This window comes from Canis lupus, chromosome 37 (genome assembly GCF_003254725.2).
Source record: "Canis lupus dingo isolate Sandy chromosome 37, ASM325472v2, whole genome shotgun sequence".
NCBI classification, from domain to species: domain Eukaryota; kingdom Metazoa; phylum Chordata; class Mammalia; order Carnivora; family Canidae; genus Canis; species Canis lupus.
The window spans coordinates 22,070,431-22,098,281 of NC_064279.1; the positions used below are offsets into that span (position 1 = coordinate 22,070,431).

Here is a 27,851-nt window from a genome sequence, read left to right on the forward strand (position 1 = left end):
CCCAAATAAACAGATTAAGAACAAGGGCTTATGTAAATCCATATTCTCTCTATATATGTCAAATTCTTCTTTTTAAATATTTATTTTCAGCCTACCCCTCTTGTATTCCCATGGAAGGAGCTGAGTATATTTAATATTAGGAGCACATCCAGAAGCCTTTGAGGAGGGGGATGGCTCTTCATATTCATGAAGCTTGCATACTTCTGTTGGTCATCCTTGGATCAGTCACCTCTGCTGCCATCAGTCATGAAGACTACCCTGCTGATGAAGGTGACCAGACCTCCAGTAATGACAATCTGATCTTTGATGACTATCGAGGGAAAGGGTGTGTGGATGACAGCGGCTTTGTATACAAGTTGGGAGAACGCTTTTTCCCAGGGCATTCCAACTGTCCATGTGTCTGTGCTCTGGATGGACCTGTTTGTGACCAGCCAGAATGCCCTAAAATTCACCCAAAGTGTACTAAAGTGGAACACAATGGATGCTGCCCTGAGTGCAAAGAAGTGAAAAACTTTTGTGAATATCATGGGAAAAATTACAAAATCTTGGAGGAATTTAAGGTATGAGTTACCCTCCATATTCATTCAATACTAATCTTTCACACCATGTATTTCATAGATTACTACATTAAAATTAGAGTTGGAAAAAGTTACTTTTAAATTACCCCTTAACTTACGGTATTGTGATTTCAGTTAGCCTGCGTACCGCTGTGGTCAACAAAGAACCAACTGGCTTGTTGATAGGTGTCTTGAAGGTTTCACGATAACCTCCTCCTTCAGAAGTATTCTGGGCATGCTTAACATCTTTTATTGCCCTCAATCATTTCCTTTGTGTTATTACAAAATATGTTTTCTGAGGGAAATAATTATGTTTATAGATCATGTGTTTATTTAAAGCTAATGTTTAAATATTGTAAGATCTTTTTACGTGTGTGTGGCTTATAAGCCTGTATTGGGAGTCATTTAACTATGGTCTAGAATTCTATTTAGTATGTGGAAATGCAAGTGCTAAGGAGACACACTTCTGAGCTGTGGTCTATATATTAAGAATATGCATTGGGCCTACTTGTTATAGAGCACCATCCCCATTCTGTTCTCTGCTCATTAGATTTTTTTACTTGCAGGCCCCCAAAGAGAACTGAATTTTTGTCCTAGTTTGTTGTCAAAGGTATTAAAAAGGGGGAGGTACTATTATTCCAGCTTCCATAGTATTTCATAATCTTTCTTTTTTGCTTATGTCATATTTTCAAGTAATTTGGAGTTCATTTTTATCTCTGCTTTGAGTCTCTTTTCTCAAACAGCTAGTTGTAATTAGGATGTCCTACAAACCAGATCTGAACCCTGAGGGTATAAATTATTGTATCAGAATGTTCCCCTTAAATGTAATGGCAGTTTGTGCCTTGGAGTGGCTGTCATACTGATGGCTTGATATGAAAAATTTTCATTTCATCTAACCAAGTTCTGTGAAAGGTGTTCAGAATCTTATAAGCAAAAGAAGATATAGCTAGTTTTCAGTGTCACTGTTCAGAAGAATGTTCAGTTGTTAGCACTAACCCAACTCCCTTCTTTACAAGAGTCAAATGCTGGAAGAAATCAATATGTGGGGGGGGAAAGGTTTAAACTGATCATGATCAGAGTATTCTATGTATTGACATTTCATTGAATTCAGTCCATTCCAGGTTATAGGTTCAAACCAGTTGTAATTTACCCAAGAAAACCCAATCACTTTAACTAGATAATCTTAGGACATGAAGGGAATTTTAACAGTTATCACATTCAACTTTGTATATAAATGTTATTCTAGGCTCTTCTCTTTCATCTGCTTACCATATTTTGTTGTACGATACTGAGAAGTAAAAAGCTTAAAAGTCTAGCAAAATTACCATTATTTACAACAAGTAATAGTTTAACAGTATAGTACATTTATTAACAGCTTTATGATCTATAAAATATTGGATACATCTTGACATAGCTATTTTTACTTTTAGAGTAATGAAAGTAAATGCAGGTACTCAATACAATTTGATTCTAGACATGACTCTAGAATCATTTCACTCTTCTTTAACAAAAATACTTGCTGAGATTAGAGTGCAAAGAGACATTATAGAATAGCCTAACCCAAGCAAAAGAGTACATTGAATAAAATTTCTGAGATTTATGTAATTTGGTCATTAATATTTAATAAATAAGAAACTATCTGAATTTAGTCAACTCACTACTAAAAACGCTACAGTTTTTCCTCTATTTATTACATTTTTATTTTATTACAAAGGTAATACCTATCTTACCATCTCAAACAATAAGATATAAAGAAAAAGTTAATAAATACTTCACTCTAATTATATGTCCCTGCTATAGTCAATCTATCACCAAATGATGTGTACAACTTTTCCACCTGACTCTCTATGCCATGAGATTGTTAAATTTTCAATAAAGAAAATTGAAAATAAAGACTTTCAATAAAAAAAGAAAAGAAAGAAAAAAAATGAATGAAAGAAAACAGCTGCCACTCTTTTGCAAGGATTTAGAATTATAAGAGCTATAGTGATTATCTAGGGTTAGCCCATAAGAATGAAGAACCAAGTCCAAGAAAGTTTGTTACTTGTCCAAAATCATCTTGTTATTTAACCCACTTTTAAATACTGCTGTTCTAACAACCTCTCAGAGAACTTGGACTCAGCAGTCAGATAGATCTGGATTCAAATCCCAAATTTATCATATAGATGTAAGACTTTGAAAAGACTCCTTAAGTTTTTATGAGTCACAGTGGCATTAGCCGTAAAATGGCCATAATTATAGTTACTTTTCTTGGGAGGAGATATTAGAGTTAATGAGATAATTTATGAAAAAATAGCAACCTTGTGATGACTGGTACACAACAGATATTGACTAAATGCTTGTTCCCTTTCTCCTTAACTCTAATGTGCGTGGACTTCCTCTAAGTTTACAGTTCTTCTATGTCTTTGCCTACATTTTATTATGGAAGCTCATCTTTAAAAGTCACTCAGTTGAAAGGATTCCAATACTTTTTTTAAAGGCTCTATTTATCTAAGTGTACTATATATACCTAAGTAAATATCAGCCATAATATTATTTTATTCTCTTCCAATTTAGCTTATAAGAGACAAGTAACTAATTTCAAAAGATAAATGGAACTTTCACATAATTATCTTGGCATGTTATTAAGAAGGTTTTATATATTTTTACATATGTTGGTCCAACAAACATTTTGGGGCTATTTGGTGTACAAGACACTGTAGATGCATGTACCCTGGAAAGTAAGATACCTGGAAGGCAAAATCTCCACTCATAAGGAAGGCATGAAGAATATGGAAAGGGAATGGAGAGAAAAAACAATTTCAAGTATGTGATTGTGAAGCTCAACACAAAGGAACTGTGGTGTCAGAAGCCCATCAACATGGTATGAGGTTTGGTTGGACAAACTTTCTTGTTCTTCAGCATGGTCAAAGTTGAGCCTGTTCTTAAGGAAGTAATTCATATTGATCTGGATAGATTAAAATTCCAAAGAGGAAACTTCTTGAGCAAGATCAGAGATTACTATGAAATCTGTAGAGAGGAGGGAGATGGAAATAACAGAAAGCTGGGTGTTACTATTACGCTATTATAATAAGAGAGGTAAATTTGTAGATATGTTTTGGACAGTAGAGAGGAGAACTTGAATATCAGGCCAAAATATTTAAATTCAGTCTAAAGAATAACAAGGGATAAAATGCAGCTTGTACACAGAGATGACCTACTTAAATGTGTCTTTAGAACAAGATTACCTTTTAGCCAAGTATAGAACTGAATAGAGGTAAAGAGAAATTAATGGCTAGGGAAGTAGGGCTGTTGCAGAACACAGAGAATGAGATGACCAGCATGCATGAGGATAAAAACAGGAGTGTCTTCAAGATAAAAACCTAAATTCCCTACTAGAGACTCAATTCTACTCATCAATTTCTCCAAGTATCCCAAACTCTCAGTGATTTCTCTTCCCTGCCTCTTTTTTCACCGCTGTGCTCCTGTGTTAATCCTACTAGACTATTTCAAAACTCCATTTAAATCTTATCTCACCTGGACAGCCCTGTACTATGCAGCATCCTGGGCTGGGTCTCACAGCCTTCCTCTATGTTTCCACAGCATGCTACTCACACCATTATAAACAGGAACAGAAATCATATCCAGATACTATCAAGACCTGTGTATCACAACTTATTTCATTTCATAACAACACTATGATGATGATACCTTAATTAGCACCTTTTTTTACGGATAGGAAAATTGAAACACCAAAGTATAAGGTAGTTTGTCCAACATCACACAGCTCTAAACTAGAACTAGGATTCACACCTAGGTAGCTTGCCTGCAGAATCTAAGCTCTCCATCACCTCTACTGCCTTGACCACACTGCAATAACAGAATGTGAAACCACCTGTCTCTCCCTCTAGAAGTGAACTCTTTGAGGCTAGGGACAGTGTTTTCTCCTGTTCCCAGTCCCAGCACCATGTGAATCACATAATAGGCATTCAATACACTGTTGATGAATGATGTAATAGGTCAGATCTTAATTAAATCCACAGAATAAAAAAAAATTATGAGTTCCTTTAAAATGCCTTAGTTTCTTTTTGCTTATGTGTTGATCTCTTCCTTTTAATTAAAGAAGCACTCAATTTTCAGATAAAGAGTACTCTTTGGGTAACTAAAGGTGACACACATTGCTCATTTCCATCTTGCTTTCTCCTCCTTACTACTCCTTCCTAACCGGTCTCCTCTTGGATTCCATCTCCATGCCTGTTACAGTGACCACCTAGTGGGTGTTTTAGTAGCTCTGTCTCACTCTATACAGTTGCAAAACATATGTCCCTGCTTAATCTTTTCAGATCATGATATTCAAATGTAAATTGATCCACATGTGTTATCTGATGAGAAAGTGATGTTATTTTGTAAAGATTTTTTTTCTTCATTTACTGATTCAAGCTTTGAAAATGTGTTCTCTGTATTCTTTTTGAAAACTCTAAATTTTTCAGTGTTCTGGTAATATTGTATTAAGATAAAGGTCACTGTATAGTAGGTTCTCATCTTTCTTTTATGTATACCCAGGCATGACACTGGAACCTACTTTTTAAGACATAAGAAGCATAAGTAATAAATTACAATAGCATTTCCTACAAAAAAAAAAGTTGATTGGAAACATAGACTCTATCAGCTTTGGCTTGGTATTTAACTATCTATCTCATGCTGGGTTTCCCAAAGGGAGAAATAATTTCTTTTGCTCAGTATCTTTATAACTCTCACTCAGAAAGAATTAGCCTTTTTGGATTTCTTTAATACCTTGAAACTTACACTGATGTAGTTTAGGTCAGACACTGAAGGTTATACTATATGTAGCTGAAAGAGCCTTTGCATAGCCTGTCTCATTTTAAAGGGATTTTATAGAGGCAACACCAAGTATCCCTAATTCAGGATTTGGATTTGCCCACGACCTGCCTTTCTCTGTAGGCACTGGCCTTTGTGGCTTTTCTCACTATAAACCAAAGACAGTTGATCAGGTGGCTGATTTTTATTTTTAAAAGATTCAGTTTTCTGAATCATGTTCTCATGCTGCATATTTTCTACATATGTGGTTGCTTTAAGCAAACATGTTGCCTAGTTTTTGCCCTAGAATTTATATTTCATATTTAGATCTTAAAGAAAGCAGCAAAGTGTACAGAAAAGTAATCACTTGGAGTATTTTGCCAAATCATCACACACATAACAAATGTCAGTGCCAGTTAAGGTTTAGAATCGACTTGCCTTCGTTGGGTATATTCACAGGAATACAGTCTTTCCAGCTTTTTCATTAATCCGTGACCCCATCATGAATGTCCAATATGGCAATATTAAATCTGTGGAAGTGTTTGGGTAGAAAGGATTATTGAATTTAGGTCTGGGTGATTTGTTTGATGTTGGTTTGTTCTAAAATGTAGAAAGAATGAAACCAGGAGCTAATGATCAAATATATGAAAGAACAGGAAAAAATGGGAGCTATGAAGAAATCTCAATTGAGGGACAGTTAACACTTTGCAGAAACACAGTTCACTGCATCCCACACCCTCTGCCATTGCATCAGTTTCGGTGAAACGCACAGAAACTAAGATTTGTGTGCTAAGCAAAGGGATACAGAATCCATCTTTCCAGAGGTGTGAAGGTACTATTTATTGCAATAACAGAGAAATAGGTAGATTTTGAGACTATGAGTGGGATGTTTAAAGTGAGATTTTTTCCAAGATAGGGTTTACAAATTCTCTACAAATGGTTAAATGGAGTCACTATGGAATTCGTAGGATTCCATCCAAAGAAAGTCCTAGAAAACATCAAAATTTCATACAACAAAGATAACTGGGGATCTTTGTTGAGAGGTTGAGAATTCCATAATCACTGACTTTGCAAAATACAGTTTCTGTTTTGCAGAGTATGTGGTGGTTTTTCATGTTAAAATTGCCTTTGAGTGAATGCAGGAATGGCTTCTCCTTTCAAGTTGCTACAAAATAACAAAAATTAAGCAATGCTAATCAGTTAGGGTTATTTGAGGGTCAGCCCCAGCAGGCAGAACTAACAGGTTCAAAGTGGATATTCTCCATGGGGAATTCCCATATTTGTAAACAACGGTGGAATTTCTACTTAATTTGTATAATCTCTGGCCAATTTCAGAGATTAGAAATCAATTTTGTTAAAACTTAAATTTATAAAGTTCCTCTCACTCCTCTCACTATTTTTATATGGTGCTCACTCGGCATTGTTTAACTCTATAGAACTGCACTAAATGGGAGATCAGATTTTAAAAAATAATTTAGTCTTTCAAAAGCTCTGGATAATTGGGAATGATCCTCTTCTTTGAACACTTTTAATATGAAGGAGTACAATTGTAGGAATAAATGGCTTCCAAGTTAACCCCTGAATGGGGTAAAATAGTCTGCTTACAGTTTAAATTTTAAGAGAATTAATGGTCAGCTAGCTCTATGTTGGAATAGTTTTTCATGCTAACCCACTGATATTTATTGCTGTCCTTCATATTGCAAGATGCTGCTGTTAATGGTGATAACTGTGTGATAAGTATGACTACAGAGATTTGTGACTGGGCTTCTGTGCCCCGTGCACAGGGGGTGATCAGTGTTTGATTTGCAGCCACATCTGAGATTTGCGGAGCTTGTCACTGTTAGTGATTACCCCAGACTTGAGGTCAGCCATCAGCTGTTTACAGACATTGCTGCCCACTCCTTATGCTCCAACAGTATGAGAAAATGAAGCTGAAAAGAGAGACCTGGTAGTCTCTCTTTCAAACTTTCAAACCAATTGTACAAGACTATGGATAATTTCAAAATTAGCCTGTTTTTAACAGTGGCTTTACTCACCAAAACATATGGTGAGTCAGTGGTATGATATTAACAAGCATAATTTTTTCTGTTTTTCACATCTCATTTCATAACAAGGTCTACATATTTCTATACAAATTGTTTAGATTATTCTAACATACATCATCTCAGTGGACATTGTTCCATGCGTGCAGTGATTTGCAAATGTGTATATGTGTTTACGTCTGTGCGTTGTGAAAGAAATTTAAGGGACCAGGGAAGTTCTTACTTGAAGAAAATCTTACTTTAGGCAAATCCTTTGTTTCTAACTCCTTATTCACCCTGACCACATTTTTGCTTGGTTTTGTTTTTCTACAACTTGATTTATATATGAAGCAGTGTGTTTTATGAAGGGCAGCACAAGAAAAACTTACTGGTTTATTTTTTTAGTTGTACTTTGCCAAGCTTTCCAGGAAAAGCTTGAAGCAAATAACTAAGAGACGGTTTGAAGTGATCAGTAGGTTGGTTTATCCAGAGCATCTTTCTCAAAAATAGCTGTTATTAATTAAAAGCTGGCTTATTTTAGAGTCTGTACTTTGGACTTTTATCATCACTGCTGATTAGCATCAGTAATTTCACTCCAACACACCATCCTTTCTGGATGCCTCCAGCCTGCTGTATAGCATACCACAATAAAGCCTTCTTTGCAAGGATTTAATGACACCATGAAAAGAGTGAATAAAGTACTAAAGTAACAAGAAAAGTCATTCATCCCCTTAAAAAGTTTTCAGATGATATTATTTTATACCTGTAGAAAGCTACCTAAAGTGGAAAAAAGTCCACTGAAAACAACTTTTAATTTTCCCCCCATTATGTCATGTGACTGTAAACAAAACTCAAATACTTTTAATTGTTCTAACTATAGGATAGACACAATAATGTCATATATGTCTTATGAAAAATTAATAGCATTGAGAACTTGAAAATTATAAGATCACATATTAATTTGCAGCTTAACAATTTTACAGGCTCAAGGTTTTGCTGTGTGTGTTTTTAAATATGAGTTGTTTGGGATTTTTCCATCCTTTTGTTTTAATATTGACCTTTGACTACTACTTTTGCTTCTTGGCATGAGGCTGGATTTCTAGTATGACTTTGCACATAATCTTTTATTTATAAAGGCAAGCATTATGGTTTCCTTTTTTTTTTTTTTTTTTGCAGTTCAGATCCTTCCTACTTTAAAGAGTTGACCAGAGAATTTTAGATCTAAAAAAAAAAATTATTTTGTCTAACGTCCTTATTTAACAGTTGATAAAACAAAGGCCAACTGAAACTTACTGAAAAGACTATAATGACATAGCTCATTATTTGCAAAAGCAGTATTAATCCATTGCTTTCCTGTGATCTTTTTTTCTACACTTTACTATCTTCAGGTTTAACAAGAAAATGTCACTCATTTGCATCTTCCTTTCCAATAAATATGTTGGATGCAAAGATTTATTTCAGCTAATTGTCTATAGAAATGAGATATCAGGACCTATCACCATGACAACCCAGAGTTACAAGTAGACAAGAACAATAAAATATTGGCATATCTAAAATCAGTCCCTGACATAGATACAGTACAATTTGCAAAAAGAATCTAAGTTTGCAAAGGCTCTGGTAAAAAGGGATTCTTTGTCTAAAAATGAAAAATTCTATAATTAAACCAAGTGATATAGGCCAAAATAAAATAAAATTCCATTAGATTAACAATGCCTGTTTATTTTCATGGATACTACTTTATACTAGGAAATAACAAACTAAATTAGCGGCTTTTGCCATATGTTTGGTGATTTTAGGAACTGAGGATTCATGTTCTTGATGTCACTCTGCAAACACCTGATTCTCATGATAGGGCAGGAATGGAATGTGAAAAATGGATGAGGAATGCAGAAAACTCTAGTTCGATGGCATTAGGACAACGGAATATCCCTTAACTAGCATATGAACAGTACCATCTCAGGAAGGAATGTTTCAAAAATTCAGATTCCTTGACCTCTCCCTAATTCCGATTGAAATTATTTAAATTTATGTGTTTCTAAAGTTTCCCAGATTATTCTAATGATCAGCTAGATTTAGGAATCACCGTCATGATGAATGTAACCTCTTCCAGACTCTTTTCTAGGGAACACCAGCACTCTGTTATATTCTTAGTAAGGATTTCTGATTTTCTTTCATGGTCAAGTAAATCTAAGAAATGATGTATCCTTCAATGGTTCTTAGAAATGTGAAGTGCATATTAGTATATTGACACTGCTTGAGCATTTTTAAAAGGTTTGTTTGAGAGTATGTATTATTCAACACCTATGAGCTTGACAGGGAGGTGAAAACTGGATTTTAGAGTAGCTCTACCACTTACCAGCCAAGTGACCTAGGTATGCATTACTTTACCTCTGTAGGTTTTAGTGTACACACCTCTAAAAGAGAGACAATAGTAGAAACTACTTGGCATACAATAAGGAATTCATAAAAAACTACCTGACACTTTTACTACTATTACCACTAAACTGTATTTTAATACAGGACTTCACAAATTTATGTGACAGAAGAACACTTTTTTTTCTCAGAACATCTATTAACATCTTCAGGTTCATAAGAGTTCAATGAAACATAGTTTAAGAAATACTTTACTAATGATTCAAGACACCCTAATTTCTTTATTTGACTCTTACGGGCAGTTAATGACACATAGCTATATGTCTCAGCTTATCTTTTATTTTCTGGCTCTTTTTAAAGTGCCCAACATTTAAAGTAGTGTGATTGTTTATGGTGATTAATATGTGTTGCATAAAACAATTTAACTGAAAAATTACTTCATCACCATCATGCCAGTTACATATAACAAAAAAAAAAATCTAAGAGATTGACAAACCATCATCCATAAGCCAAATCTAGCTCACTACCTGCTTTTGTAAACAGAGTTTTATTGGAAGGCAGTTATGTTTATTCATCTCTATATTGTCTACGGTGGTTTTTAGGCTGCATTGAAGAATTGAGTAGTTGTTCCAATGACCATAGGAGTCACATGAGTCAAAAATATTTACCATCTGGTCTTCTACAGAAAAAGTTTGCCAACCCCAGATCTATGATAAGATTATTCCTCCCCTATTACTTCTTTCAAGCTGTGCTGTCATCAAATCTTTCCAATCTTCATTCTTGAAGGTTAAACATTCTTTGGATACAGATAAAGGTCCAACTTCACTTGAAGGTGGCCTTGGGTATCTCTTTTCACATACGTAACTTTAAAAAAGCATTAGATTTGCCTACTTTAATTGTTGTTACATACTTGACAACAATAATATTAAGCCATATATCTCTTTGCACACTTGCCTTCAAGCAGTACAGCATTGTTCTTTGTACTGATTAATAATAATTTAATACCTTTCCACTTACTGAGAACTCTCAGATGAAACAGATAAGCAAAGATGATAAAAATTTCCATTATTTTGATCTACCTTGTGTTCTCCTTTAATAGCGTGACAAGTAGGTATTTTTAATTTAATGTAATATAATAAATATATTTCCTGTTATATTAATAAATGAAAATATGTATACTGTCTGCTTACTTAGGTATTCAGTTAATTATTATATCTTTTCAAGTCAACTCACACAATCCATAGTTTTATTTCATTAAATATTCTAAATATCACTGACATGTGGAGAAGTGGTAGGTTTCGTGGATTGTACCAAAATATGTCAGACATAAATCTAACCCTCAAAATGCTCCTAGTCTATCAAAGGAAGGAATACAGGTACCACACTAATAGATAGCAAGTGGCCTGTGATGACTGTACTAGGAACTCATATGAAGAAAGCGGGGAATTCAGTCTGGAGGACTTAAGATATCTTAAGAGTGGGGGTTTCAGCACACAGAAAATATTTCAGACAAAAATTGGAACATTGGCAAAAGAAAGTACAAAGCACATAAAGAGAAAAATGAGTTAACCCAAGTGGCCAGAGCATAAGATATAGGGGAAACAAAACAAGAGACACCAGAGTGAGCAGGAGACATGGGTCCAGCTCACAATGTGAATGCCAGGCCAAGGAGTTTGGACCAAAGCCTGGGCTGAGCAGGGAGCCACCAAGGGGCTCAGATCAGAAAGTGACACAACCAGATCTATGCCTGAGGCAAACACGAAATAATAGCTGACAATTTTACAAAATATTTTGCACCGGTGTTCCCTCAAGAATTATTTAGTTCCAAGATATTTTTATTCTCATTTTATAAATGAAAAGGAAGGGCTTCTGATTAACTCTAGTGCTCTTCTCATTATACCTGACCAGCTTCCACAAGTTCACTAAGGATGTTTTACAAGAGATGGCTTCATTTTCATGGGTCTACATGCCCTATATTCTTTTATAACAGTTCAATTATAACTCTGAAATATTTCATATTAAGTCCTGTATCTTTCTGGTGGAAATGTATACATGCTAAGATAAGGAAAATTCTCCCCCAGCCTCACGTTTTACAGGGCTCAATTTCTTTCATTTTTAAAACTCCCATTGTCGTGAAGAAGTATGAATCTAAACCACAGTCCGATCCATTAAAAATTAATAACAGCTGTGTTCAGAATGCAGTGAGAATTGCCCAGGAATATTTTTGCAAATTTAGAGGGTTTTTCTAAATTTTTTCATCAGTGAAAAACAGATTTAACAACAACATCAACAAACCATGGATTTTAATAATGATTTTTGCAGTCTTAGAAATACCATAGTCAACTTCCAGTAGTTACCAAATGAAGTTGTTTTTCTTTATAGTGAGAGAATAACCACAGCTCTCTAGAACACCATTTATTTTCATTATATATTAGTTTTATTTCCCCTTCTCAAATATGACAGGGAAAAAATTAAAAGTATTCAGCCTAACTAATTTCCCCCCAACATTAAAAATAAAATCCTGCTAAAATAGCAAATCTTTGACTGCTGAGAGTTAGAAAGCTCCACTAAGGAGAAAAAGGACAGTCACAGAGAATTATCCTTTTGTTAATGAGACTCTAAGACATCCACACTGAAGCTAGAACATACCTAAATCAAGATTCCAAAAAAAAAAGTTAAAATCTGTTTGAGCCAAGAATTTGATTAAAGATTGAAGTTTCATCCTGTAAATAAGAATCTAATTAATTATCTAAAAATGTTGCCCAATGCCATCTTCATCTAACCACAATAGGAGTGCATACATTGCTACATTTTAGAGATGCAATCCAAATTGCTTTTAATACTCTAATAGGTATATTCTTTACAAATCAAATATTTCAAATAACTAATACTGGAGATCATGCCGTTACTTAATAAAAATAATTGATAACCAATACATTCCCTTGAGAAATACATGGCCGTTGGAAATGGAGAAATAAAAAAAATAATAAATAACACTGGTCAAATTCAAAGCTAAGACAACAATGAGGGCCTTTTAATGAATGCTGCACAGTTATTACATAATTTCCTTTCATTCTGCTAAGAATCCAGTGGCAAAATTAGAGCCCTATTACTATGTTGTTATTATCTACATCTTAAAAATGGGAAAACTCAGGTTCAAGTGGTCTAAGATAAAACAATAGTCTTTGATGGCAGGATCTGAGCTCCAAAGGTGTTCATTCCACATTGTCATACGGCCAGATTGCATTGGGGATAGCACTAGCCTTTCTTCTTTCTTTTCTTTTCTTTTCTTTTCTTTTCTTTTTTCTTTTCTTTTCTTTTCTTTTCTTTTTTTTCTTTTTCTCTTTCTCTTTCTTTCTTTCTTTCTTTCTTTCTTTCTTTCTTTCTTTCTTTCTTTCTTTCTTAGAGAGAAAAAGGGAAAAAAGAGAGCAAGAAAGTGAGCAGAGGAAGGGAGAGAATCAGGGTATGGAGCCTGACGTAGGGCACAATCCCACCACCCTGAGACTATGACCTGAGTCAAAATCAAGAGTCAGACACTCAACCAACTAAGTCATTCAGGTGCCCCAGCACTAGCCATTCTTATACACAGTTTCAAAGTTGTGACTGCTTCTGCTGTGTCTTGCACAAAAGAAATACAAACCAAAGTCAAAGGACTAATCAAGACATTACTTGGTCAAGATTTTTTTTAATTAAAATATACTTTCATATTATTGCCCATAAGCCATCTCAACATATTTTTTGGATTGAGGTAAGCTATGACTTATGCCATCAAATAATGAAATACAAAATTCAGAAGGAAATTGCTGTTTGGACTTAAAATTGGAAATTAATATATTTTAATATTAGCAGTTATAAAGCACTTCACTGTATTTTTAATTACTGCCTCTTTGTAATATGTAAAAGTGCGATGTTGCCAGCAAGTGGAAAAGGAAGAAAAGATTTCAACCTTTAGTAAATTTTTGCCCAGAGAAATTCCAAGACAGTGGCAAAGCGATACTTCTGAACTAGTAATCTGATCGGTACTCCTAATACAAATGGATTTGGTTATGCCAGGCCTAAGACTTTCACCTCCTATACTCTGAAGAGCCCTGAGTTCGGTGACATCCTTGCAAGGCACTTCCTTTCAATGTTTCTCATAGAATATGACTGGTCCTATTTGCCTCTTAACATGATTCTCTCAGGCTGTAGAATTCTAACGGTGATGAATTCTCCCCCACGCACACATGGCCCTGTTTTATTGCTACTGTAGATGACTGGCTTTTAACTGCTATCAACAATCTGTTCTTTTCAGTGTCGACAGGAAAGTTTTGGAGCTATACAGTTGCTCATTTTTTTCCTATTGCATAAATAGGTGATAAGTAGAGCATCCTTAGCATGGAGATATACAGGCTCTAGTCAAAATATTCTGTTCATTGTCAAGGGCTTTTTTTGTACCAAAGCCAAGAGTCACTCCAGCTTATCAGTGAAGGATTAAAGGCTTCTGCTTTCCTAGGCTATTCACACAAGGATAGGTGTGACACTTTATCAAAATCTTTACTTCATTGTGAATGCTCTAGCCTTCGTCTATACCTTTGGGTTCTCCTTTGAAGATTGTAGAGAATGCTAAAACATCCTTTCTTTTTTTTCTTAAATACATACTGATATTTCCTTAATAAGTATATTATGTTTATTTAAAAGAAATACATTTGTGACTGCAACTAAAGAAACATATTTTTGCTTACATTCTCCTTATCTATAGTTTATTTTTCTGTATGCTATTCTTATTTCAGAAGAAGCTGTATTTTATTGTCATGAAATTCTTTGAAAATATTCAGAAAAAAATGGTTCTCCATAACATCGGTTTATTAAAATAGACAGTATATAATTGTAAAGTTGCCTGCTATTTAAAAATAAGCCAAAATATGTTTAAATAGTTTAGGAAAAAATATTTTTTAAAGATATATTTACTTGGGGGAGGGGGGCAGAAGGAGAAAGAAACTTAAGAGACCCTGTGCTGAGCGTGGAGCCTGAAGCAGGGCTCAATCTCACAACCCTGAGATCATGATCTGAGCCATATTTAAGAGTCGGATACGTAACTGATCACCATTCATATGCCCCTAGGAAAATATATTTTTAAAGAAAAAATAATTAATATGATGTCACTGTTGTGTTGGAACTATAATGGTAAATTTCAAGACTGAGTGAAATTTTTGAACTTAATAATAATTTTAGACTGGGTATTTCAACTGCTTTGCAATATCCTTGTGTTTTACATTAGGGTCAGAATAAATGTAAATAAAAATAGAAAGACTGGAGCACCTGGGTGGCTCAGTGGTTGAGCATCTGTGTTTGGCTCAGGTTGTAATCCCGGTGTCCCGAGATCGAGTCCCACATGAGGCTCCCCACAGGGAAGGAGCCTGTTTCTCCCTCTCCCTATGTCTCTGCCTCTCTCTATGTCTCTCATGAATAAATAAAATAAATAAATAGTTATTTTTGTAAAAAATCATTTGTTTTACAAAGTCAAAATTTTTTCCATGGATATCTTAGCTCCTCTTCTAGATTGGCATTTATTAAGGGCAGGCTAAATATGTAGTTTATCTTGGTATACTTTATATACTTTATCCTATATATAATACACAATTAATAAATAGACTTAATAAATAACTTTTAAATTCATATATCTTTTTTTCTGAATTTGAGCTTATTATACCTACATGGGCAAAGGTACATGTACTCTTTACAATCACCTGGCTAAAAATGTTTGTTTTCAAGAAACATAAAGTGGTATTTGACAGACATCTGAGAAATAATATTGCAGAATGTATTATCAAAATACCAACTCTCAGACGAAGCCAGAACACCTATTATTTAACTTGTTACTCAAATGAGAACATCATACACATTTGCTGACAGATTATAAAAAAAAATCTATTGCATCTGGTTTTCTGTTTGCTTCAGTAGTATTAAAATTCTTAAAGAAATTCTAGCTCTGTTCATAATTTGATAAGACTTACAACCTCAGTGTTTCAAATGTGCTCTAATCAATAGGGCAGATCACTGAAGAGATCACTACAGTCCCATTTGATGCAGGACACTGAGAAGCATTTTAATCAGTGATACAATGGGTTTTCTTTCAGAGGACTGTGAATTTTGTTTAAAATCCATTGGCTCTATTGATTATTAGGTGACATCTGCCGCATGCAAATTACTGGTTACAGGAGTGGCAGTGGATGCTAAATACTCTTGTACTCTGTAATTTAATGTATATTTTAATGAAGTGAACAGTGAGATTCCTGACAGGCATCAGCAACTTTGAAATAGTCTTCCAAATTTCTCATACAGTTTGAAAGTAATGAGATTTGTTCCATAAAGTGATAAAATTTATGCCATAAATTATCTCTAAAAGAAGAGTGCATCTTAAAGCAGTATATTTTCCTTGGTAGAGATCAAATTTTAAATAGTTGTTTAATGGGAAGTTTTTAGAAAAGCAATCCGAGCTATATTCTCTTTGAGAATTTTTGCCAAAATTATCAATGAAATGGAGCACCATATGGTTTGTGAAGCCTAATATCACTTGGTCAGAAGGAAAGCCATTGATACAGTAGTCAGTGTGCTAAAACTTGGCCCTTAGAATATATCCCATCCATGCATGCATCCATTGCTTCAGCCTTCAACAATGGTCATGAAAGGCTTTCTAGGAATCAAGCTTTATTCCTCAGAATATTCAGGATGTGTTTCCTTGGACTTTGTAATCTAACTTATCCCTTAGGAAATTGGACTTGTTTAAAATCAGGAATGTTGTGTTTTGTTTGCCTGAAAAAATAATTTACAATATACTAAAATCATTTTGTTTAAGAAGCAACCGTTAAACTTAACAAACATTATAAAATAAAACTAGCTTTTTCTCAGACCTTTTAGGGATTCCCCTGCATATATTCTTACCCTAAATTTAGTTATCATGGTATCTGCTAGTGCAGTAAGTCTGTAATTATCTACTACAAGGAAGTTTAGTCAATGGAGTGCTTGAAGATTGACTTAACTAGTGATCCACACAGTGGATATTGTGAATTTCAAATTGCCTTTAGAGAGTTTATGCTCACTGTCATAATATTGGAACCTAAATACTTATTTCATGACTCAGTCAGAAACCTTTCCCCACAAAGTGTCCTTTATAATATTTAAATAAAATGCAAATATCTTACTGAATCAGAATCCTACCCCCATGCATGATAAGCATAGATGAAACTGCCCAGAGGTATGGCTTAACAAACCAGAAAACAGTGCGTAAAGGACTATGTACATGTTAACAAATATTTACTGTCTATTATGGGCTAAAATATCTTCAAGGTGCTGAGAGTACAACAATGGCAATACGCTACAAGAAGCTTATAATTCATAGGGAAGGCAGATAAAAATAAACAAACATATAATCAAACCTGTAAGATAATATCATGCACTGATGAGAACTCTGAATGGGCACTGTGATGGAGAGAGACTAAGGAAAGATATTCAGGGAAGGCCTTCCTGGAGAAAGGGCATTTGACTTGATATCTAGATGTTGAGACATCAAGAAAAGAAAATGAGTTTGTTGCTTTTCTTTTCTTTTCCCTGGATGATTTATAATCGACATTTTCACCACTCACAATTAGTCTTTATCTGGAGGCTTCTAATAACAATTTTTCTTCAATGTATTTCTGACATTAACTAATTAATTAATTATTTTGGTACGCAAATCTTCCCCCACCCTACAACAAACAAAGTTCTATAAAACTTTATTGCAACCACCTCTGTAATCAGATTCCACTTTCAAGAAAAATAACCTACATATTCCTTTAAATCTAGTCTTATGCTATAGTCTGACATTATACTTGAATTTTTTTCAGAAATCCATCAATAAGTATGCAAGTGATTAATAATAATAATAATAATAATAATAGTATTATAATATCTCTTACACAGTTTATGTGCTTCACAATAACTCAGTGAGATTGGTAATACTGTCATTCCCATGTTATAGATTAAGAAACTAAGGCACAGAATGGTTATCTAATTTTCCCAAGATTCACACCTAGTGAGAAAGGATCTGAGACTAGAACTCAAGTATTGAGGCTACAGAGAAATGTCTTCTAACCAGAATATCACAGCCACCCAAACAAAGCCACTAAATGAAATATTTTTTTCTAATTTTCCTAATGCAGAGTTTCTCAGCTTGTAAGAATACTGTAACCTTAAACTTCACCAAATTAAAATAGGAAACTGAACATTCCTATGCTCTTGTCACTTTGAGGTTTTAATTTGGGTAACAAATCAGGTAGGCTGTGACTATTTCCTTATGGACTCTATAAGGAAATGCCAGGAATGGCCTCCACATAAATAATGATGCCACAAGTATTGTTATATAGACCAAACATCTAGGCTTTCCTCGATATGGAAAATAAATCTCAGCATACTCAGAGCACATAATAAACATGTATTTTCTACAAACATTTAAAGAATTCTCTGCAACCGGTCTGCAATAACATGTCCTCATAATCCTATGTCAAGTCAGTGATGACTACATTTGCTTCCAAGTTCTTACAAAGAGCATTTTTGGCAATTTTTCTGGAGTTACTCAGTTATTCTAATAAGCTAAGTTACTAGATCTCAAGCTATGTTCTCCATTTTAAAAAAACATGAAGCATTCTGTTGTTTCTGGGGTTCTAGTACCTCCCCTCAAATTCTCTAAGAATCAAATTTCTCAAAAATCACAGACAGTGGCATTGGGATTTCAGCTTCAGGGTCTTCAGAAGTTAACCACTGAAAAAATGATGTCTATTGTCATACTTCCATTCTGATACTAAGGAGATTCTTAGTCACCTAAACCAGTATTTAAAAAAGAATCCCCTTTTATTCTATTAATTACAAAATATTTATATAAAATAACATATAATAATATTTATATAAATAATACTTATATAAAATATATATATTAAATAGGAAACCCCTTTGAAATTTGGGGGCAGCTGGGAGAGCATTTGGATTTGCCATGCAAATATATTCAGCAATAGCAGGAACTACAGATAAAATGCATGGTTTCTACTTAAACAGAGTGCCACATTCGATATTCAAAGCCCCTATGCAGAAGGTGTACAGATTCCTAACAGACATAACATACTCAGATTATCTAATACATAACATGAATACATTTGACCTCTAATCTTAATTCCAATTAAAATTTATATAAAGGTAAATACAGTGTGAATACTACTTTATTTTCCAAAGCTCTCACAGAAATGAAATGTTCTGTGAGATTTCTTAGGAACAGATCTTTCTTGTATAAGATTTTCGGGTGGTGTCATTTAATCATCTTACTTACCAAATCTCTAGCTGACAAAAGCCATGTACTAGTTGTAATTTCACATGCTTTTCTAAAAAAAAGCAAGTAAGGATCATTTTTTTCCAAGTACTTGTTTCAGTGTTCTCTGTTCCTCTAAGGATAGCTTTATTGTTTAATCTTTGGTTTTACAGGGACATTTTCAGATTTAATCTATAGTTTTCACATTGAAAAGCCTGATAAAAAGGAATTTTGCAACCAGCTCAGTCTTAAGATGTAAAGATTATTCAAAGTGCCAGACCTTTCAGTTTGAGGCTGCAAGGGGGGAAGGATTTTTAAACTGAACTTAATGTCAAGGTAGCACATTGCTCACTCCCAGGGACTTCTGAGCTGCTTATGCAATGTCTTTTTCAGAAGTGCAGGAGAAAGCAGGGGCAGTGGAGGAAGTCAAGCTGGGCAAGAAATCACTGGTATCTGAGCTCCTATAGGCAAAGTCCTGATAAGGCTGGAGAGGAGAGAAGGCCCTTTCGTGTAAGGTCAATGGGTTAAATTTGACTGAGTGTTCAGAGCAGAGCTGGGGCACACATGGAGATTGAGAAGAAATGGACTGAAACAGATTTGGGAAGAAAAATTTAATGAAAACAAAAGAGGAAATGACATGTGTCTGACAAGAGATTCTGGGCCAGGAAGGGTGTGGCATATGAGTAAAGTCAAGGTCAGGAATGGACTCATGGACAATGTCACTCTGGCTGGAGTGATTTTCTTACTTTTCGAATTTATGTTTCTCATTCACAATCCCTTCAAAAATCAGGTGAATTTTTATCACCAAGTCTTGTAGTCCTAGCTCTTCCTCAGAATAATTCTCAGAATTCCAGAGCACACACATCCAGTCTCCAATGGCTTCACACAGATGCCCCTGGGTCTCTACTGGGCCATTATCTGTTAGTGCTTCCCTCAGATATCCATGAGTGTAGTTATCAAGCTAAAGAAGCCAACACTTCCAAGAACGTGAGCCTCATGGCAGCCTAACTTCAACCTACTAGAGTTTCCTTACTAATTTACATTTGCAGAAGGTTAAAAAGCACTATGGCTCCATGATAATCTCTTTATGCTCTAAATACCCTAGTGAAATTCTCTTTCTTAGCAGAAGTACATATCTTCTATAAATCAATTATTCAGCTCCCAATGGCTATTCCTCTGGATCTGGCCTGCATGGAGAAGGGTACAAAGAACTGGAAAATGAACTATACCAGTGGGAGTACACAAAATAGTGATTCTTGCTATCACTGGCACTACAGTGTAGCAGGTATGGTGCCTGGGTTCAAATCCTGCCTCTGCCCCTTACTGCCTACAGGATTGGGGAAGTTATCGACCCTCTCTCAGCCTATGTCCTCATCTGTGGGATGGAGATAACATATATTCCTTCATAGGGTTATTATGAGAAATAAGTCGATATAGGTAAATTGCTTGGCATGATATCCAGTAGTTAATCATGGCCGAAAACATTGTTTGAATCAGAATGGTGTCTTTAGAGTCTGTGTTGGGATTCTAACAGTCCAATAAATCTCTCTCAAAGGCCACAGTTACTTAGAGGTAAACATTTTGCTTTGGAAAATTTAGGTGCTCTTTGGGATTTTTAATGCCAGAATCAGTCCACCAGAGTTGTACAGATCAGCCTCTTCTTCAGCAAAAAAGGAACCAGCAAGAACAAAGAGTCACAGCTGTGGAAGAGCAGGGTGTGGAAACGAGATTGGTGGCTCCCACTTTTTCTCATATTAGCAAGAAATGCTGGCCAAGTCCTCGCTGTACTTCAGAAGGCAATGTAAAAGTACTTCTTTGCAATTTATCAAAGAAAGGGGGACACCTCACCTTCTGACCATCTTGCTTGGAGATTTAAAGTATCACAATGGAGTTTACAAAATAAGGAACAGCAGAGCAGCAAATAATGTGCTGGGGTATCAAATCTTTTCCTTAATTTACTGAGATTATTTAGTAGGGTAGCTTCAGGAAAATCTCAGCTCTTGAGATGATCCAACAGATTCCTTTGAGATACTTAACCCATCTTATCACACAGTAAAGAGCTTAACTGTGACCTTCAATAAACGTATTGACCATGTTAAGAAATAGCAATACTTTTTCTACAGATTCTGTGTCTAATTCTCTTACTCTTACTAAATTTGAAGGTAAAATAACTGAAAACTAGACTTTCATTCTTCAAGCAGCAGGCAAAGGTAAAATTAATTTGAAAATAATTAGTTGAAAGATTTTTCACGCCCACAAACTTCCTGAGTCAAGAAGCATTGGTATTACCCAAATGGTCAGGTTCAAGAGGAAGCAATAGCTGACATGGACAGTAGCCACTGAGACAAAGGCAGAGAACTTTCATTAACACAATTTGCAAGTGAGGAGCTATGGCCCTGTGGCACGAGAGGCAGAATTTTCTTGGAACAGATGGCATGACTTGAAAAATGCAGACCTGTATAACTTCTGAGATCTCCAAGTTTTTATCTCAGAATTCCAAGCCTCTGTTTCTTGAGAAAGGAGACCCAGAACTTTTAAACACCTCTGTGGAAAAAGTCACAGAGGGGTCACTGCTTGAGATGATTTGTGGTATAGGCAGTTTCTAGAAAAGAAACAGAATATCTCAAACTCACTCTTGGCTGGTAAGTACTGTTGAGACAAAAATTGTTTTCTGCCTTTTTTCCCCTCTCTAAATGAATCACTTTTCAATTCCATCTTTAGAGTCTTTGACTCTTAAATAGTGGGTTTTTAAGTCAATCGATTTTAGTTCATTCATAAAAGCAAGCCAGAAAGATGAAAGATATTCACTAAATCTTTCAAGAGGCAGTACCTGGGAGTTTGGATCCCAAATGCAATCTCTTCTAAAATTCATATTGAAAAAAAGAATGCCATTTAGAGTCTAGGTTAGCTTGGAAGAGTTCCTACAGAGGGTAAGGATGTCCATTTACCATTTTATTTTTTCTCAGTAATCCTTTTCTTTCTTAGGAGAAAAAGTGGCAAATGGCAAAAACTTATTTCACATGTTCCAGTATCATTCCTGTTTGCCAGAGGAAGGCAGAGCAATCAGTGCATCTGGAAACCAAACCAGGAGGTGACATATTAGTTGTCCAAACATTTCTTTGGAAAGTAGAAACATAAGTCATAGGAAGAGTCATCCTGGAGTGCTCCAGTTGCTCATAGCAACCTGAGCTGCACAAGGCAACCACTTTGGCTTGGATTTCCAGGTTGCTTTCCATTGGGGAAGAATGCTCATACACATGGTAAATGAAGTTCATGCAGTAAAGCCGATATAAGCACTGATGTTTTATCTTCTGACAGCATATGAATGTGCAAGCATTAAGTTATAGGAGAAAAGGGGCTAATTTTAGATTTGTTCCTAGCCCTCTCCATGTGAATGGTGTCGCTGTGAGCCCAGCAATGAAGTTCACTGTGTTGTAGCAGACTGCGCAGTTCCTGAATGTGTCAACCCAGTCTATGAACCAGAACAATGTTGTCCTGTCTGCAAAAATGGTAAGACCATACTGCATTAGCTTTCAAAGAGGGGTTAGTGCAAAATACAAATATTTCACCACTGCCCATTCAATGCAAGAGCCCTCTCAGATCTGCCTGTGGTTCTTCAATGTGGCCATCACAAATTTATATCTTTTTCCCACCTTAACATGAAAATGAACCAGCAATGGGTGCATCACGAAGCTTTCCATCTGGGGATTTAGAGCTCTCATAAGCTGACTTTGTTGTGATCCCTATTATTTATTTTTGATTTATAGGGAGGATATTGGAAAGAACACAGAACCACCTTTCTGTAATGACTTAATTTCACTCTTGTGGAGGCTATGAAGCAGTTCACATCATTTCATAGTGCATAACCCAGGAGAGAGAGTAGGGTAAATGCCAGGTATTTTGCTTTGGGCATAGAGAAAACTTTAGATTTAAAGTTAAATTATCAAAGAAATATAAAATTCAATTATTGATGCACTTAAGTTGAAGGAAGAAAGACTAGAGGATTTAGGGCTTCTATTCTAGGTTTTTATTACCCTGGAATCTTTCTCTCACAGGAATTAAACAGAGGAGAACTTGACTTATAAGATTCTGGGTTCCCTTTTGGCTTTTATGGAATGGAGAGGTTGAAATGCCTACAGTATGCTGATCACTCAAAGTGATGCCATAGAGAAGACAATGCAGTGCCATAGACATAGACCCAAGACAGCATATCGCAAGCTAGTATCATGCTCTTCCTACTGGTCAAGTATTACCAAAAAATTAAGCTCCACTGGGTAACATTCCACAAATACTCCCTCCTATCATTAATATCTGCTTGGAAAAGTGGTTCGAGCTCTTAATTAAGCTAAGTCACTCTAATCCTGAATCCCTGTGCCTTTCCTTGAGTTAGCAGGTGCTCATCTTCCTCTATCACTCACATCTTTTTTTTTTTTTGGTCCTGTATTTGCCATTGTATTAATTCATCTGCTAATCTTCTTCTTTATAGAATTATAATTAGAAAAAAAAGAGGTATCAGTTTATTTAAAGAAAAAACAGCAACTAGAACTAGTTTTTATAATAATTTTTGTGTTTTAGTGTCTTCCAAAGGTCTTAGGAAGATCACTTATGACATTTTTGCAGGCACAGTTTTACTATTTCTGATCATATGAGCCCACTGAGTTGAATATTAAACTGCTAACCTGCCTTCTCTTTTTATTCTTATTCCTCTCATCCAACTGACCTGTGTCATAGTGACCATCTTTTCTGACTTAGAAGGTGGAAATAAATATCGTCCTGAAGTCCTAACCTATCTAACATATGTAAAGGTATACAATTTAAGACTTTATATTTTTTAGAGGATTTTGAAGAAACTGGAAAAGTTACAGGGAAGAACAATAAGATGATTTAATGGTTGAAAGATAGGACCTATGAGGACAGACTCAAGGAGTTAGCATAATTTGTCCTGGAGAAGAGAAGGCTCAAGGGAGACCTAACTGTCATAAAGTATATGAATGGTTAGTCTAAAGTGGAAGAAGACCTGTTATTTTTCATTTTCTCCAAGGACAGAAAGAAGAAAAAATCAGCTACCTAATCAATCTTTAAAAATAGGATTGACAAGTCTTTGACTGAAGACTTTTTTTTTTTCCAGAAGCAACTGTCTAAACAGGTTCTTGAGGATCCTCTCTTCCCCAGGTGTCCCTGATTGGCTTTTATTTCACATTTATGGTAAACAAAATTATGCTTATAGTTAAAAACCCTCATCTGGACATATTTAGAATACTCGTAGAATTAAAGCATACGAGACCATATATTTAAAACACAGGGTTTACACACGCACTACTACATCATCCTAGCTACCCCACACCAAAGCCTGTAATATATCCAGAGTTAATGTCTACATCAAATGTCAAATCATTCACTATCGACTAGTCACCTTTAATTTGATACCATCCAAGATTATTCTACTTCTCTCCAGGCACCAGAGTAGAAACTTAACTTCAAATGAAACCTTTCTATAAAAACATCATATAATAATGAATGGGCTTTAATTGTTCACTTAATTAGTCACCCATTATATCCCTGAAGCACATGTTAAGAGAACAAGATAAGTTAGGTTTTCCAGAATTTAGTTCATGGCACACTACAGTTTCTGTTCCTTTTTGTCATTTTCAAGCAAACTTTTTTTCATTTTTTAATAAAGGAAATGAATCTGAATTAGACTTAGTAGAAAGACAAACTCTGATTATAACATTATGACATGTTATCTTTATCATTAAATGACACTAGTCACTTGTGCTCAAAAATTGAAGCATAATCATTGTCAAAGAAAAGCATATTAAGGATCACTGAAGAATCCTTATGACCACCAAAGATATTGGTACTTTCACGGAGAGAACAGACTGCGCCCCGTCCTGCTTGCTCTCTTCCTAAGCCTAGCCCAGAAAACAGAAACAGATGACCCATGTTTGGAAAAGCAGGGATGGGGCGGGGAAGGGAGGGGTAGATGTTTATTATGACAGAATGCAACTAGACCAATTTCTTAAATTTCTAACACATGGTAAGTCTTTTTCGTTCTATACAACAAGATTAGTTTGCCCATTATCATGTAGACTCTTAAAGTATGCCACTAATTTCTTAGATTAAAAAAAAGATAAAAATCTACCCTATGGATTCAAGGTGCAGGCAATCAGTCTTACTTTGTAAACAGTCCTATAACATTTTCTACATTTCTTAAATCTTCATAAATGTTGAACATTTTTAGTTTGCATAAATGCTGATTATCTTGGCTGCCGAATACTTTGCTTTTGCATACTAACATCAATTTCTCTGCCTTCCTGAATTATAACTTGCCAAGAGCAAGAGGCTTTCAAGATATAAAACAAAAGTTTAAAATGATAGAATCTATCGCACCTGACCTTAAAACTCAATATTCAGCTAATATAAAAATCTTCATTCTCAGCTTAAGCAAGAGCAAACAAAACAAGAAAATGTGAGTGATTGGGCACACACACAGTAAGAGGAGAAAGAGGAAGGTACTTTTTTTTTTATTTGGCTAGGACTGGGGGGAATTGACAAAGGAATTTATTGGGTTGGGTTTTTTTGTTTGTTTGGTTTTGGTTTTTAAAATACTATTAAGCCTTTGCTTCTCCCTCCTCTATATCTCTACAATAGCTAGCAATTCAAATGCCTTCTTGAAAAATATGACATTTCCTGACTGCGCATCTTTCCCCAAGATTGTTACTTTGCCCTATCTTTCAGCCCAAGTCCTTTCTATGTGAATGAATGAATATTCTTTATGGTATTCTATCTTTATATTTTTTTAAAAATTAAAGTAGCACAGCATAGAAAACAGTCTAGGTTGGAGCATCATATCAAAATTTTGAATATTAGGTAAATGATTATACATTTTATTAATATTTGTTCATTAGAGCATCCAAATAACTAGCTACATTTTTTACCTTTGATCAGCCAATATGTCAGCGAGTTCCATATTTTCAGTGGCATATATAGTCAAAAATTAGTCAAAATATAGTCAGTCAGTATTAATGGTTCTGAAGGAAGAGTCTCACTTTGCCAAAAATTGGAAAAGACAGGAAGGACCCACAAAATCCTCCAAACACACTGAGTGAGAAGTTTCCATATCCTTTATAGTTAAACTGCAGGCGCTATTCAAATGTTTAATTCCTTTTCCCTTATTCTCTCCTGGTTTAGTAGTGATACAAATAAGGCAAGAAATAGACCAGCCAAAAGAGAAAAATGGAAACAAAGACAATGGATGGGCAGTGAACAAATAAGAGAGGGGATGTTAGAAGCATCCACTTACTTTAGAAGTGCCTGGGAGCAAACATATGACACATATAATTGTTAGTATCTCTAATATACAATGAGCCCCGTTTAATAAATGAGAGAAAAACAACTCTATAGGGAAGGGAATGGGTGAAGAGTATATAAAGGAAATTCACAGAAGAAAACCAAATGTCTTATACATATATGAAAATATGCTTACCCTCACAAGGGACCAGGGACATAAAAATTTTTTAAATGAGATACTAATATTGTACTCATAATAACTTGGAATTGATAATACCCCAAATCAGCAAAGATATTTTAAAAAGGGGTGAGAAAATATTGAAACAATGTTTAAGAAGGGTACTTTCCATCAAAAGTTTCATGTAACTTGAAATCAGCAATCCCTCCTCTTGCACTTTCCCCCACATTCATATACTATATTTTTACTACATTTTAAGAGCAAACCGGTGGGAGAAAACAGTGTTCCTTCAACGGACTAATGAAATATATTGCAACCTTTAAAAAGACCTTAGTGGCACTTTTTTTTTTTTTTTTTTTTTTTTTTTTACTGCTGTGTAAAATAAGCAAGGAGTACACACTACGTATTCTTTTATGTATAACATACTAACGTATGTTCTATATAACACATACATTTTAAGGGATATATACTTAAAACATTTTAACTATTGTACAATTTTAAGTAGACATTAAAATTTGTATGTATGTATATAGGAAAAGAGCTAGGTAGATACACAATAGAACACTAGTAATGATCCAATGGTTGCTTTTAGAGAAAAGTGAAAAGGTAAAGGGGGAGGGAAACAAGAGCTAATCTATTTAAAATATTAAACCCTAAAAGATTGATCATAATGAAAACAAAGAAAAGTATACAAACAGGCAGCTCACAAAGTAGAAATGTTCAAAAAATATAAAAAACTATTCAGCTTAATAAGTCAGATTTTTAAAAATTTTTTTAAACCCTTCCTTGTTTTTGTATGGGGCAAAAGGGAAGTTTTGGAAGAATACACACCAAATTTTTATAGTGATCCAACGATCAAAATAGAAACTAAGAATATGGGCAGCCCCAGTGGCCCAGCGGTTTAGCGCTGCCTTCAGCCTAGGACCTGATCCTGGAGACCTGGGATTGAGTCCCACGTCTGGCTCCCTGCATGGAGCCTACTTCTTCCTCTGCCTCTCTCTGTGTTGGTCATGAATACATAAAAAAAGAAAAAAAAATCTTAAAAAGAAAAAAAAAGGAAACTAAGAATAGAAGTACAAAGGTAGGACCCAGATGTTTTATTTCATAAGCCTCTTTACCGGATGAATTTTTTTAAAAAAACTATTTTATTTTCATAATTTAAAAGGCTGTATTAAACTCTTCCAGAGGAGAGACAAGAACAAAATTTTCTTTTCCTTTTTCTGGAGTATCATACTGATACAAACCAAAGAATACAAACAAAATAATAAGTGGGGGGGGGGGGCAACTGTAGTTATAATTAGTGATAGGGAACTAATAAAATA

General features: G+C 35.0%; 1 protein-coding gene across 1 annotated transcript in view; it reads left to right on the top strand.

Annotated features, from left to right (window-relative positions):
- The window catches only part of VWC2L (von Willebrand factor C domain containing 2 like), a 160,916-nt gene that overhangs the window by 3,378 nt on the left and 129,687 nt on the right, over window positions 1-27,851 (top strand). Inside the window, exons 2-3 of the mRNA XM_025442045.3 lie at window positions 91-560; window positions 22,442-22,571. Of these exons, the coding sequence (XP_025297830.1) occupies window positions 171-560; window positions 22,442-22,571 (520 nt within the window). The 5' untranslated portion in view covers window positions 91-170. The remainder of the gene's footprint in view (window positions 1-90; window positions 561-22,441; window positions 22,572-27,851) is intronic.